The sequence below is a fragment of the Patella vulgata genome, chromosome 7 (assembly GCF_932274485.2).
Source record: "Patella vulgata chromosome 7, xgPatVulg1.2, whole genome shotgun sequence".
NCBI lineage: Eukaryota > Metazoa > Mollusca > Gastropoda > Patellidae > Patella > Patella vulgata.
The window spans coordinates 11,059,875-11,074,080 of record NC_065885.2 but is presented as its reverse complement, the minus strand read 5'-3'; the positions used below and the strand labels follow the sequence as shown (position 1 = coordinate 11,074,080).

The window sequence follows — 14,206 nt, the reverse complement described above, 5'->3', positions numbered from 1 at the left end:
TTTAATCAGATTGGAATATTTTAGGTTGAAAAGTAAGACATTGAACCCCATTTTGTCTCATATGTCATTTTAAATTTTTTTCCATTTTATTTTCAGGTTTGTCAACATCCTTACTCAGGTATGAGAAATTGGGGAGCTGAAGCAGTGACATCATTGGTTCGAGCAGCTCTTGCTTTTAAATATGATACACCACTTGAAGAGAATCTGGTAGGTCATAAAATATACCTTATTTGCTGTGTATAGTTTGTTAAATTTGTCTATTAATTTATAAATTCTAACAGCTTGAACCTAAGTACCGGTATTTTCAATATTCTTGAATAATTCCCATTGTTTATTTCTCAACATCATCTACTGTACAGAAACTTTATTTTGGTTGCCAATTGATTTCAAAATTAGAATTTGAGAAATGTTTGAGGTTTGCAAGATTTGGTAAGTTTGTAGAGGGACCATCATATAGTAGGCCTACCAGTATGTATAACTGGAGAGAGAGAGAAATGGGGTTTAACACCCACTTGCCTTAAACCAGGTCATTTCAGGACGAACACATAGTTCAATTTTATTTCAATAATTCGCTTGCGCGTAGGGGTCTTTAGCAGTGGGAGGAAACTGGAGGACCCGAAGAAAACCCACGAGGTTGGACTGGCAACCGAACTCCTTGTCACGTACAAGCGGAGAATCGAAACAGCGCAACTTGACTCAATGACAGACAGTATAATACAATGCACATGCGTTAACCATTCGCTCCCCGCCCTTCAACTGGACCCCTTTAAACGTAGATATATTACTTTGATTAGCAACTTGTTTATTCTTGTTTGATAATTTGTTTTAATATCCATCCCTTAAATTCTGATCTTGTTAATTTTATGATGAAAAATTTACTCTGGTAAATGCCTCTTTTCACTAATATTGCTCTTTAAGGTATGTGATATCATCTGATGATGTTACAAACATAATGAGTAAAAGCCGTTTAGACCTAAAGCTATCTAAAATTGTGATGATAAAACTATAGAAAATTGGGTTAATGAAGTAGCATACCTGGGATGGGAGCTCTGACGGTAGCAGCACTTGCTGGGGGAAGACCACTTTTAGTCTACTGCATTGAAAAAAAGTTATTTTTATGTTGGGACAGTAGAAAGATTCCTGTTGACACAATTTTTTGTTTCCACAAGAACACAGCTTTTTAACAGTCAAAGTCTATTTGATTCATATTGTGTGGTGTTTTTTGGAAGAGGAGTGGTTGGGGGAGATTGCAAGGATCGCTCCAAGTGGCACAAAGTCTGAACTATGCCAGGAACGCTCCAAGTGGCACAAAGTCTGAACTATGCAAGGAACGCACCAGGTGGCACAAAGTGTGAACTATGCCAGGAACGCTCCAAGTGGCACAAAGTCTGAACTATGCAAGGAACGCACCAGGTGGCACAAAGTGTGAACTATGCAAGGAACGCTCCAGGTGGCACAAAGTCTGAACTATGCAAGGAACGCACCAGGTGGCACAAAGTTTGAACTATGCAAGGAAAGTTTCAGGTGGCACAAAGTCTGAACTATGCAAGGAACGCACTAGGTGGCACAAAGTCTGAACTATGCAAGGAACGCACCAGGTGGCACAAAGTCTGAACTATGCAAGGAACGCACCAGGTGGCCCAAAGTCTGAACTATGCAAGGAACACACCAGGTGGCACAAAGTCTGAACTATGCAAGGAACACACCAGGTGGCACAAAATCTGAACTATGCAAGGAATGCACCAGGAGGCACAATATCTTAACTTTGCAGGACTGCCCCAGGTGCTCCAAACTCTTAACTATGCCACTGATGAAGTTTAAACTCATTGACACGATCACTTGAATATTAAATAATAAAAGTAATGGTGGAAGAACTCATCTACGTACCTCATTATTTGTCTTGTTATTTAACAAATTCCTTGTAGCTTCATCATCATTGTCAAACTTTAAATATCATTTGAGCTTTATAAAGCAATTTTCATGGACCAATAAGTCACAAATTGGATTGGCGAATGACCATTTTGTTCATGATGATATTTTTTACGGTTGATGAAGGTGGTAATGTTCTTGATTAATGTTTAGAATAGACGAGACATTCATCGTTAATTGGCCATCGGTTCATCTGCTTACTGAATATTAACTTCTTTCGCTCTTTTACCTAAAGTAATTTTCGCTGCTTAATAACTTTTGTTGTTCTATGGGCTACAGATGTATTGATGTGCTTCATAGTCGTTTGCCTGTATTTATATTTTTGATAATGGAAGAATTTAAATGAAATTGTGCAAGTATTAGAATACATCCTCAAGCATTTTATCCTAATTGTTGATATACAAATAATAAACTGTGTTAAAACAAAAAAAAATCTATATTCTTAAAATTTGATCACACACTTGTACGAGTACGAAACTGCCTGGGGTTCTTTTACTGCTATACTATGTACCGGAAAACACCGAAAAACACCAGAAAACAACCGGAAAACACTGAAAAACTACCGAAAACACTGGAAAACACCATGTTATACAGAATACCGGAAAACACACTAAATACCGGAAAACACCCTAAATAGGTAACCAGAAGGGGCTATACTATAAACCGAAAACTAACCCTAACCCTAATCCTAACCCAGGCACAGAGAGGACCAGGCTCCGGGTTACCTATTTAGGGTTAGGGTGCCAGTCTCCGGGTTACCTATTTAGGGTATTTTTCCAGTGTTTTCCGGTATTCAGTATAAAATGGTGTTTTCCGGTAGTTTTCCAGTAGTTTTCCGGTATATAGTATTGCCGTTCTTTTACGTACACAACAATGCTTATATAGGAGACTACCATTGCCAGGCCCTCCGACCTCTGTCCTGTAATACTGACAAGCAGAGACAACGCCAGAAAATCCTGATGAACTTCTCTACCAACATCGGGATGGAACACAGATCCTCCATATAAGTGAGCCAGTGCCTTGAGCTCTGAGCCACCGCGGCTCCCATAAGTCAAACAAGGAGTAGGGGATGCCTGTCCAACCTCATGGGTTTTCTCCGGGTCCTCCGGTTTCCTCCCACTGCTAAAGACCCCTACGCACAAGTGAATTATTGAAATAAAAAATTGAACCATGTGTTAGTCCGGCAATGACCTAGTTTGCGTCAAGTGGATGTTAAACCCCATCTCTCTCTCTCTCTCTCTCTCTCTCACCCATAAGTCAACTATGTACTATTGTAATGTAAAGACTGTTGTTATCATGTATAAGCACATCTTGGTATTAAAATACCTTCATGAAGAATGAGTTGGCTTGTACCAAAAACTAATATTTCTGTCTAAGAGGGATACAGATGAGTGACATCAATAGACACTTTTTGGCCAAATTCATTTTTCTACTTTCGATTGTGTATGTCATAAAGTTTATATTTTACCTCAATTTTGACATTTTGGGACTTTTGTATAACTCAATTTGTACTGTATTTTTTTTTATATAATCATTTTATGTTTTGAAAGAATAATTACAGGGATGGGATTTATTTTATTTCAGAAACTACAGAAGACAATCTTGGCACCATTGCAGGAACTATCTAATGTTACCCATTCTGATATTCGACAGAAACAATTGGAATGTGTTCTTACTATTCTACACAATAATGGATACAAACTATTGCATGGATGGCCTTTAATATTAGGAGTCATTGGAGCTGTTAAGAACACTCAAAGGTAAGCTTCAAATAATATACATACACTTGTTAGTGTTCTGGGGGGTTGGATAGCCGAATGGTTAGTACATGCACGCTGTATCATAAGCTCTGGCATTGAGTCAACTGGCATAGTTTCCATTCCCCAGTTGTACGTGACAAGGAGTAGGGTCGCCTGTGTAACCGTGTGGGTTTTCTCTGGGTTTGTGTTGAGTGGACGTTAAACCCCCTCTCTCTCTCTCTCTCTCTCTCTCTCTGTTAGTGTTCTCCCTATAATATTCTGCCCCCAGAGCTGGTCAAATCAAAATGGGTTTCCATCTGATCAAAAGGGGTGGATGATTCTCTTGCAAATCTTGTTTACTCCCACTTCAGAAGAGCGCTTTTTATATGCCCACATTTTTAAGTGGTTGTACTTTATCACCATATCCGTGTGCCTGTCTGTCCATCGTTCAATCTTCTTGTCAGCACAGTAGAGGCTACAATAATTCATTTATCTTTTTTAAATTGACATGAGTTGCCTGTCTCATTACACTGTAACCCAGGTATCGTTTAATCTTGTGTATCTAGCACTAATTTTTGTTTAAAAATTTGTAAAAACTGTTTAAAATCACCATAAATCGTTTAATTTGTACATGTGTCCAGTTTAAAGCTGACTGATTAATTTTGGTAATGAGTGTCCCATTTGAGTTAGTTGCTCGGCCCTTAGATAGAGGAATTAAAGGGATTTTAACACAAAATTAAGCAGTTTTATTTTCCCAAAAATATCGGGTTTAGCCCTTTAATGTGTTTGATTTTTTTAGCTCGCAACTTTTTGGATGACTTGGCTGTTGGTGGGCATTTCCTTTCAAACGCACCATTTGAATAGATATTCAAAGATTTTTCCACAACATCCAGAGTTATTCCCCTTTGTTATGAAATCTTGTTAGCATCTTATGATCCAGTCTTGAATGTTTTTGATTTTTTTTATCTCGTAACTTTCTGGACGACTTAGCTGTTGGTGGGCATTTCCTTTCTACAGCATTTTTTGAATAGATCTAGTTAATCCCAGTTTTATTTGTTGTGCCCCGTGTGATTGATCACATAAAAGACAATTAACCACAGATGAAACATCATCCTTTGATGTTTTTGAATCATTATATCAAATAATGGTAGGGATCAAGACCTTGCCAATCAAATATCAAAAGCTGGCGATCACGTATTAGCATCAGTATATTACTTAATGTCTCGCTCTCGACTTTTAAAACACATCAAATTTGATGCATATAATAAAGTCATGCAAAGCTGGTAATGAAATTTCGTAGGAAAGGGAATCCAACGATCAATGCATTAACATGTAGTAGGTTACCACATTCATCAGCAAAAAAACAAACCGTTTTGGTCAACTAATATAATACCCTTGTATAGATTCGATTTTCTGCTTACACCACAGGGTTCAAATAATGTAAATAGTCTAGGTGAGACTTCAGCAAACTTTGGTCAGACAGGGAAAGTAATTATCAGTGATTAGAAATTGATATTTACAAGGATTCCTCCTGATTAATACACTACCCTGCCATACCTATCATTATTATAATAAGAGTTGTGATCTCTATTTATAACAATTCTTTCATACGGCATGTAATGATACATATAGAAAAACATGTAGTTGTAAGCAGTAGTGTACGAGGCAGAGTACCCCGCCCCCCCCTTTCTGCCATTCATAAGGGTTGCGATTTCTGTTTATATCACTTCTTTCGTACCGCATGTACTGATACATGTACCAGCATATAGAAAAATATGTAGTTGTAAGCAGTGGTGTACGAAGGCAGAGTGAAATTTTGCCCGGACAACGGCACTATGGCCTACTCATATATCGAATTCCAACTGTCAAAGGATCTTTTACGTGCACGTCAATGTGTACACGGGACCTCGGTTTTTCGTCCCATCCGAAAGACTAGACAGCTGTCCTTGTCAGGCCCTCCGTCCTGCATCACTGACAAGGGAGAACCAAGCCGGGAAATCTGGATGTACTTTCTCGGCCGATGCAGGGATCGAACACCCAACCTCCAGACTAGTGTGCCAGCGTCTTACCCACTTAGCCACCGTGATCCCCTACTATTGTGGAAGCAGACATGAAACCACAAGATACTACTTGGTTAGATCTTTTTGACAAGGCCAACTTCCAATTTGGTCAAAGGTCAAAAGGTGTAAACAAGGCTAGCACTAATCCCAACCCTAACCCAAACCCTGGACCTAGCCCTAATGCTTACCATAACCCTAACCCTAACCTATTATTTCGCCAACAATCACAAGTCATAACCTTATTTACATCTCAGCGAGCTTGACTAAAATTGAGCTGGCCTTAACAAATAGATTTAGCCAATACTACTGCCACTAATATTATCACTTGGAATTTGTGGACATGGAGGGGTACAGGCTCAAGTGCTTGCTAATATCACCGATCTTGGCGAATATACCAAAATGTGACTTTTTTTTAAGGATACAAATATTGATAATATTATAGAGATTTTTGGTACTTCAGAGTTTTAGACTTGAATATCAATCCTGAAGATATTCTAAAAAAAAATTAGGTGGAATAGTTGATGTAATGCTTGCCCAAATTTCTGGGGGATCTTTACCACTTGTTATAACTGAATATAATACTATGACTAATCTCCTATTCAACTAAAAAATACACATGATAGTTTCTTTCTGCTTTCAACAATTCTTTTGGCAACATTAATTTACTGGCTTAAAATTTATGGTTGTGAAATACAGAAGATTCCAAAAGGTAAACTCTTATAATTGGCAGCTGCTCAACACCTACCAGAAAAACAAATGTTGAACTGAAAAATTGTGAGAGTAATTTAACTTGATGGATGTTTACTGTTTGTACACAGAGAAACGCCATTACATAGACCGTCAGTAACAGATAATGTCATGCAATATTTCAATTATGTGACAGATTCGAGGAAACCTTAGTATGTTCACTTGCCATGTTTTTCTTTGCTTAATCTAGCTCATCATGAAATAACAAAAAATGAAGGATACCATATTCAAGTTTACTAGTTAGTTCTTTCAAACACGACTTATGTGTTATTAGATGGCCAAAAAAAAAAGCACTCAGACAGACAAAAAACAGAGATGACATCCCAAAGCCTTTCCTAAATCCCTTCTTAATACTCGAGATTATGTCATTTCACCCGTCTTTCATTTATGTCTGCTCATATGATATGATTTCTGTCCCCATTTAAATGCTTCTTATCATATTTCTCGGTAGTTCCTGTTTACGTACTACTACTACTATCACAGATTAGTTTCATTTCGTGTTCGTTTTTGATAAGTTAATCTTGTTTTGTGGTCAGCAAACTATAATCTTAATGGCCATGAGATGATGAAATAGTACCATAAGCCTTTGATGTAAAGATGGAAATTTCAAATTATGAAATTAAATGGAATGGGGTTTAATTCCAATTAAGTACTTACATTAATGCTGCACCACTTCAACTGATGTAAACATTTCTTAGCTGAAAAACAATTTCAAGGACTAATGGATTATTGTATTAAATAAATTTAAGAGAGAGAGAGAGAGAGAGAGAGAGAGAGAGAGAGAGAGAGATGAAATGGGGTTTAGCATCCTACTGTTCTGCTCTGAACTGGGCTACTAAAGACAGGCATACGTCATACAGTGTGCTATGAGGGAAATTTTGCCCGGACAGCAGCACTAAGGCCTACTCTTATATCGAATTCCAACTGTCAAGGGATTTTTTACGTGCATGCCAATGTGTACATCTGACCTTGTTTTTTTGTCCCATCTAAACGACTAGACAGGAATTGAACACCCGACTTCCTTTGTATTGAGCCAGCCTCTTACCCACTTAGCCACCATGACCCCTGAGAGAGAGAAAGAGAGAGAGAAAACCCACCGGGTTGGACAGGCAGCCCTACAAGTGGGGAATCGAAACCACGCCTCTCAACTCAATGACAGTCCTTGTGATCTAACACCCCCCCCCCTCTCCTCACACTAATATGGTATTCTGAATATATGGATCAGATATCTGTCATTTTAAAGGACAATATTGGTGTCAGTCATTATCGCATATGTGATATAAAAACTTTCGGTCTTGGAAGGAATTATTAGTGAGCAGAAATTTGGCCATGTATCTGTTATCACTCGTCACTTCAGTCAGTTATATAGAGGGATGACTTGTGTTTTCCTTTGGCGATCGTCACTTCCGATTCAGGAAACCTGTATTACTCAGCTATCGTAGCAATGATCTCTGTGTTAAAATTATATTTGGAATGTGTTTAACCAGCTCTATCACATACTAATATTGTCCTTTAAAGTATAGTCAAGTACTTCTATATTTATGGTCAAGAAACATAAAATATATACAACAATTGTCAGGTTAATATATCTCTCCTTTATTTCTTCATTTCGTGATGGACATCAATTCATGAATGTGACTGTCTGTCTTTAAAAGGTTTTATCAGATGTTGTAATAGTGCCTATTAAGATTAAGAACATTAATTGGTACACAAGGGCCGCAATGTAATAATACTTTTGTTGGATTTCACAGACAAGACTTGGGTTAAGTGGTAGATTACTGTAAAGTCTATGTATGGAATTTAAAGAGAGTGAGAGAAATCAGGTTTAACGTCCACTCGACACAAACTAGGTCATTTCGGGACTAACATATGGTTAATTTTATTTAAATAATTCGCTTGCGCATAGGGGTCTTTAGCATTGGGAGGAAACTGGAGGACCCAGAGAAAACCCACGAGGTTGAACAGGCGACCCTACTCCTTGTCACGTACAACCAGAAATTCGAAACCACGCCAATGACAGGTCTTATGATACAGTGCGCACATGCTAACCATTCGTCCATCCCCCCCCCCCCCCCCTGGAAAATAAAGAAATAAATGGACTGTTAAAGCAACTAAATGTTCATGATGTCAACGTTAGTATTGGGATTCAGATCAAGAAGTAATGATATTAGTATTAGTACCTGACATTTCAAATTTTAAATATGTAAAATATCATTAAAACATGGAATTGGAAAGACAACTGTCTAGTTGTTCGGATGGGACAGAAACCATTGTCACGTTTTCGTTACCAAATCAGTAAGTTTAAAGATACATTATGTATAATTTAGATAAAGAACTGACCGTTCTTGGTATAATAGTTCATAAAAAGATAATGCAAAATGAATATATTAAAGATTTCATTCAAATTACTTTATTCTGAGTGAAGTGATCACTATTTGTAGTTTTGACAAGATGTGTGCATTGATGTTTATTAGGCTCGTCTCACCATTTTTAAATTAAATCATTAAATGGCCGAACCGTTCTAATCTACTTAAAATCGGAGCCATCCAATGTCATCGAGAGTTGATTATGATCTTGTCATGGTAATAAATGTGTAATTAATAATTCATATAACATTTAAGGCCTAAAAAAAAGATCTGCAATAGGCAGATTTAGCACTATCACCTACTCTTATATCGAATTCCAACTGCCAAGGGATCTTTTACATGCATTCCAATGTATACACGGGACTTCGGTTTTTCGTCTCATCCGAAAGACTAGACAGCTGTCCTTGTCAGGCCCTCCGTCCTGCATCGCTGACAAGGGGAAACCGCGCCGGAAAATCGGGATGAACTTTCTCGGCCAATGCAGGGATTGAACACCCGACCTCCAGGCTAGCATGATCCCCATCTGCAGAGGAAGCAGGAAGCCGTATATTAAGGAAGTTTCATCTCTCCATGTCTTTGTCAATACTGAGCGGAATTGAACCATTTTTGGGCTGATATTCCCTTTAGAGATTCATCTTTCACCATATAATGGTTTACAAGGGATTCCTCAATCTGTCAGGGGGGGGTGGATGGCCGAATGGTTAGCATGCGCGCGCTGTATCATAAGGCCTGTCATTGAGTCAACTGGCGTGGTTTCGAATTTTTCCATCTTGACATGTGAATTTTTTAGTGTTGACATATGAATTTTTTCGTCTTGACATGTGTAGTTTTTGTCTTGACATGTGAAAAATAATTTTGTTGAATTGTTTATAAAAACCGAATATAGTTGTAAAATATTTCCGTGAACAGTATGTATTGACTTGACTATAACAAAAGAGCAGCAATGGAAAAAAATAATCTTTATTGAATCTTTATACGTCGTTTTGTACAGAAAAAAATGCTTGGAAGGTGATGAAAAAATTGTTATATACTTGATTATTTCTCTTTCCATGCAGAAAAACAATCTTGCAATTAATTCCTCCGCTTTGGCTTGCCATATAAACCCCTAATTATAAGCTTATGTCATTATAATGCTGTTGGGAGCAACTGTCATGTACTGAAGGTAGTCAGGGGGTTGGGTGGCCGATTGGTTAAATGCGCGCATGTATGACCATAAGGTCTGTCATTGAGTCGATTAACGTGGTCTCGATTCCACACTTGTACATGACACGGAGTAGGGTCGCCTGTCCAACCTTGTGGATTTTCTTCAGGTTCTCCGGTTTCCTCCCACTGCTAAAGCTCTCTACTCGCAAGCAAATTATTGAAATAAAATTCAACCATGTATTAGTCCTGAAATGACCTAGTTTGTGTCGAGTGGACGTTAAACCCCATCCCTCTCTCTCCCTCTCTCTCTCTCTCCCCAGGGAGGACCTATTGTTGTGTTACTATTTTTTTTGTTAAATGTCAACTTCTTATGTATAAAACTCTAGGACATATTATAAATGACTCTTAATGCATTACGTGGCATTATGTGGAACCTAAAACAAGCAGTGGCTGACACAAAAAAGCAATATATCAGAATGCAATGAAATCATTTCTTTTTACTTGTACAAAGTGTGGGGGAACAGTATTACACAATCACAAGTTTTTTTTGGAATTTGGCATTTATTTAATTGGCATAGCAAATTGTTTTGCTGACATATTGACAAAAGACAATATGAAGTAACAAAATTGCCTTTGGGATTCTTTCTGAGATTGTCTTCAGCAGTTGGTTGACCGTTGCTGATAATAATTGGAAGGGTCTTAATGTACATACTTAACAGTTAAAGGGAGACAACTACTAAATTCTTACCAAGATATTCAATTTGTGTGATTGTTAGTATTTTTGCTCAGCCTATCAAGAATGAAAACTTCAGACTACTGTCTAGTAGAAATGAATATGTACATACATATGATGTCTTTCTTGGCAAATCTAATCTAGTTTATTAATGTAGCTAGATTAACTTTGTCCGTGTCTGGATAGGCTATAAGGGATGGGCCCAGTGGACACAGGATATAAATCAAGTGATTATAGGATTACTTCGAAACACTGTGGAATTTGTTTAGTCAGGGTATAAGATAAACAGAATTGATCACTGCACAATTTGCACATCCCATGTTCTCGCTGTGACTGGCTCCAATGATTATTCTAACCCACTATGTTTCTATTACTGATATAAAGTATATTATGATTACCACAGAAACCCATGATTGTGATCTATGTTTACTCTCATCGCTTATAGATACATTATGTAAGATAGAATAAAAAGCTGGCCTGTTCTTGCTATAGTAGTTCAAAAATAGATAAAATGCAAAATAAATATATTGTAAATTAAAATCAGACCTATCCAATGGAATCAAGTTCACCTCACATTTCTGGTCGATCACTACACATGTCAAGTCGATCATTGCACATTTCAGGTTGATCATTACACATGTCAGGTCGATCATTGCACATTTCGGGTCAATCATTACACATGTCCGGTCGATCATTGCACATTTCAGGTCAATCATTACACATTTCATGTCAATCATTGCCACATATTTTGTAGGCCTACACAGAATAAAGTTTGTTTCTGTGAAAACTCCAGGTTTATTTTTATTGTACTCTTACAGTTGTATCATATTTATTTATATTTATGTAATCTCGTCCATAATTCCGCGTATACCATTCTTTTTCTCAAAGTGGCATTTCTTGAATATTTAAGCAAAATATAATGGTTATAAAATAGTAGAGAGTAATTTCTCAAATACCGTTATATTTCTCAAATACCATTATATTTCTCAAATACCATTATATTTCTCAAATACCATTATATTTCTCAAATACCGTTATATTTCTCAAAGTGACATTTTCTTGAAACAACAAAGGGATGTTATAAAACAGTAGAGGGTATTATTGAAAATGTTACTATTTTAATCTTGCATTATGCAGATTCATATAAAAGGAGGGAGATGGGGCGGGGGATGGCAGAATAAGTAATGTGTGCATGCTGTATCATAGCATTTGTCATTAAGTCAACTGGCGTGGTTTTGATTCCCCAGTTGTGCGCCTTAAAGCCCATCTCTCTCTCTCTCTCTCTCTCTCTCTCTCTCTCTCTCTCTCTTTCTCTCTCTCTCTCTCTCATCTGAAAGTATTAGCCAATATAAGGAATCCCAAATGAATTTACATAACTTTTCTGTTATGTACTATATGTTTCAATAAAGCTTTTAATGTATGAAAATTTATCCCACAAGGAAGCCTACTTGGTATGGTTTTTCTTTGTCCTGTTCTTTATGCCTTTAAATTGTACAATAGTTTGGAAATAAATACTGTTTAAAACAAAATTTATCGCAGCAAGGTAGAAAATATTACTTCTGATCTAGAAATTTTCCCTGTACTTGATTTCGTATTGTTCTGGGGTAATACTCAGTGTAAATGAAATGAAATGAAATGGGGTTTAGCGTCCTACTGTTCTGCTACTATATTGGGCTAATGAAGACGAGCATATGCCATACAGTGTGCTATGAGGGAAATTTTGCCTGGACAGCGGCACTATCGCCTACTCTTATATCGAATTCCAACTGCCAAGGGATCTTTTACGTGCATTCCAATATATACACGCGAAATTGGTTTTCCATCTCATCCGAAGGACTAGGCAGCTGTCCTTGTCAGGCCCTCCATTCTGCACCACTGACAAGGGGAAACCACGTCGGAAAATCTGGATGAACTTTCTCGACCAATGCAGGGATCGAACACCCGACCTCCAGACTAGCGAACCAGCATCTTAACCACCTAGCCACCTTGGCTCCCAATACTCAGCATATTGAACAGTAACTAAATCAAGTTGGTCCAATGTTTTTGTTAAAATTTTAAGCAAATATTAATCCATGTTTTAATTTCAGTGAGAAATTAGTGCAAACAGCTTTTCAATCTCTGCAACTGGTAGTAGCTGATTTTCTACCGATAATACCCAGTATATATTTAAAGAATTGTGTTGAAGTTGCTGGTAGATTTGGTTTACAGAACAAAGAATTAAATGTGAGTCTAACAGCTATAGGATTGTTGGTAAGTACTTGATTTCATATTTTCATCTGTTTGTTTGAAATGTCTGCAGGCCCGTAACTAGGAGGGGTGCAAGGGTGGGTGGGCGCAAAGCCACCCTGCAAAAAGTACCCTCCCCCCCACTCCCTTGTGAAAAAATTGTTGATCATTAAAAAAATAGATATACATTGTAAGTCAATTTTACAGCACCCCTGAGAACACTTCCCACCTCCCTTGTTGCTCTGAGCTAGTAACGGCCCTGAATGTCTGATTATATCAGGGGGAGGGGCTGAATGGTTTAACACATGCACATTAGATCATAAGGTCTGTCATTGAGTCAAGTGGCATGGTTTTGATTCCCCACTTGTACGTGACAAGGAGTGGGGTCGCCTGTTCAACCTCGTGGTTTTCTCCAGGTCCTCCTGGTTTCCTCCCACTGCTAAAGACCCCTACACGCAAGTTAATTATTGAAATAAAATTGAACCATATGTTAGTCCCATATGTCCTACTTTTCTGCACCAACAGAGGGCTGAAAAAGAAAGGATATGTCATACAGTGTGCTATGAGTGTTATTTTGCAATGACCACAATGCTACGGCCTACTCTTATTTGGGTTCCAAACAATTAGGGGATCTTTAACGCTCAGCCAATGGTATACATGGGACATCGGTTTTACGTACGATCTGAACAACTATACACCAATCATCACTAGGCCCCCAGTCTTTGCACTGACAAGTGGGAAATTGGACAGGAAAGTCAAGCCATTGTTGATCACCAAAAGCTTGCATGAAACTAGTGCTGGGTATTGTCACTGTAGTCACGATACGATACGTATTGCGATTCAGTTGCTACGCTTCTATTTGTTTCACGATTCATAACCAGGTAAATGATTACCAAGAAAAACTGGTTTATATCAAGATATTGATGTGGATCAAAATAAGCACCAAAACAATTTAAGAGTGTTTGTGTACCTGTGGATAATGTGTGACATGGATAATTAAGAGTAACTGTTTACTTACTGAAGCATAACATAAAAAAGAATTGTGAAAAATTGATTCAGCGTCTCGCGATTCAATATGAGAAGGTGAATTGCAATACATGTACATTGATTGAATGATATACCTGCCATGAAACAGTCCCTTATGAAAACGGAATTTATAAGTTGGGTCCTGAAAAATCATTGTATGAAGATAAAGTTCTGATTAATTTGAGAATAAATATTCTGCAAATGACTTGTGTACTATTACCAAAAAATAGAACAATA

The 14,206-nt window shown here is 37.7% G+C and overlaps 1 protein-coding gene across 1 annotated transcript in view; it reads left to right on the top strand.

The window, feature by feature from the left end:
• LOC126827883 (protein MON2 homolog) overlaps positions 1 to 14,206 on the top strand; it is an 89,366-nt gene that overhangs the window by 28,934 nt on the left and 46,226 nt on the right. The window contains exons 2-4 of the mRNA XM_050557452.2: positions 97 to 207; positions 3,514 to 3,689; positions 12,805 to 12,967. Coding sequence (XP_050413409.1) covers positions 97 to 207; positions 3,514 to 3,689; positions 12,805 to 12,967 — 450 coding nt within the window. The remainder of the gene's footprint in view (positions 1 to 96; positions 208 to 3,513; positions 3,690 to 12,804; positions 12,968 to 14,206) is intronic.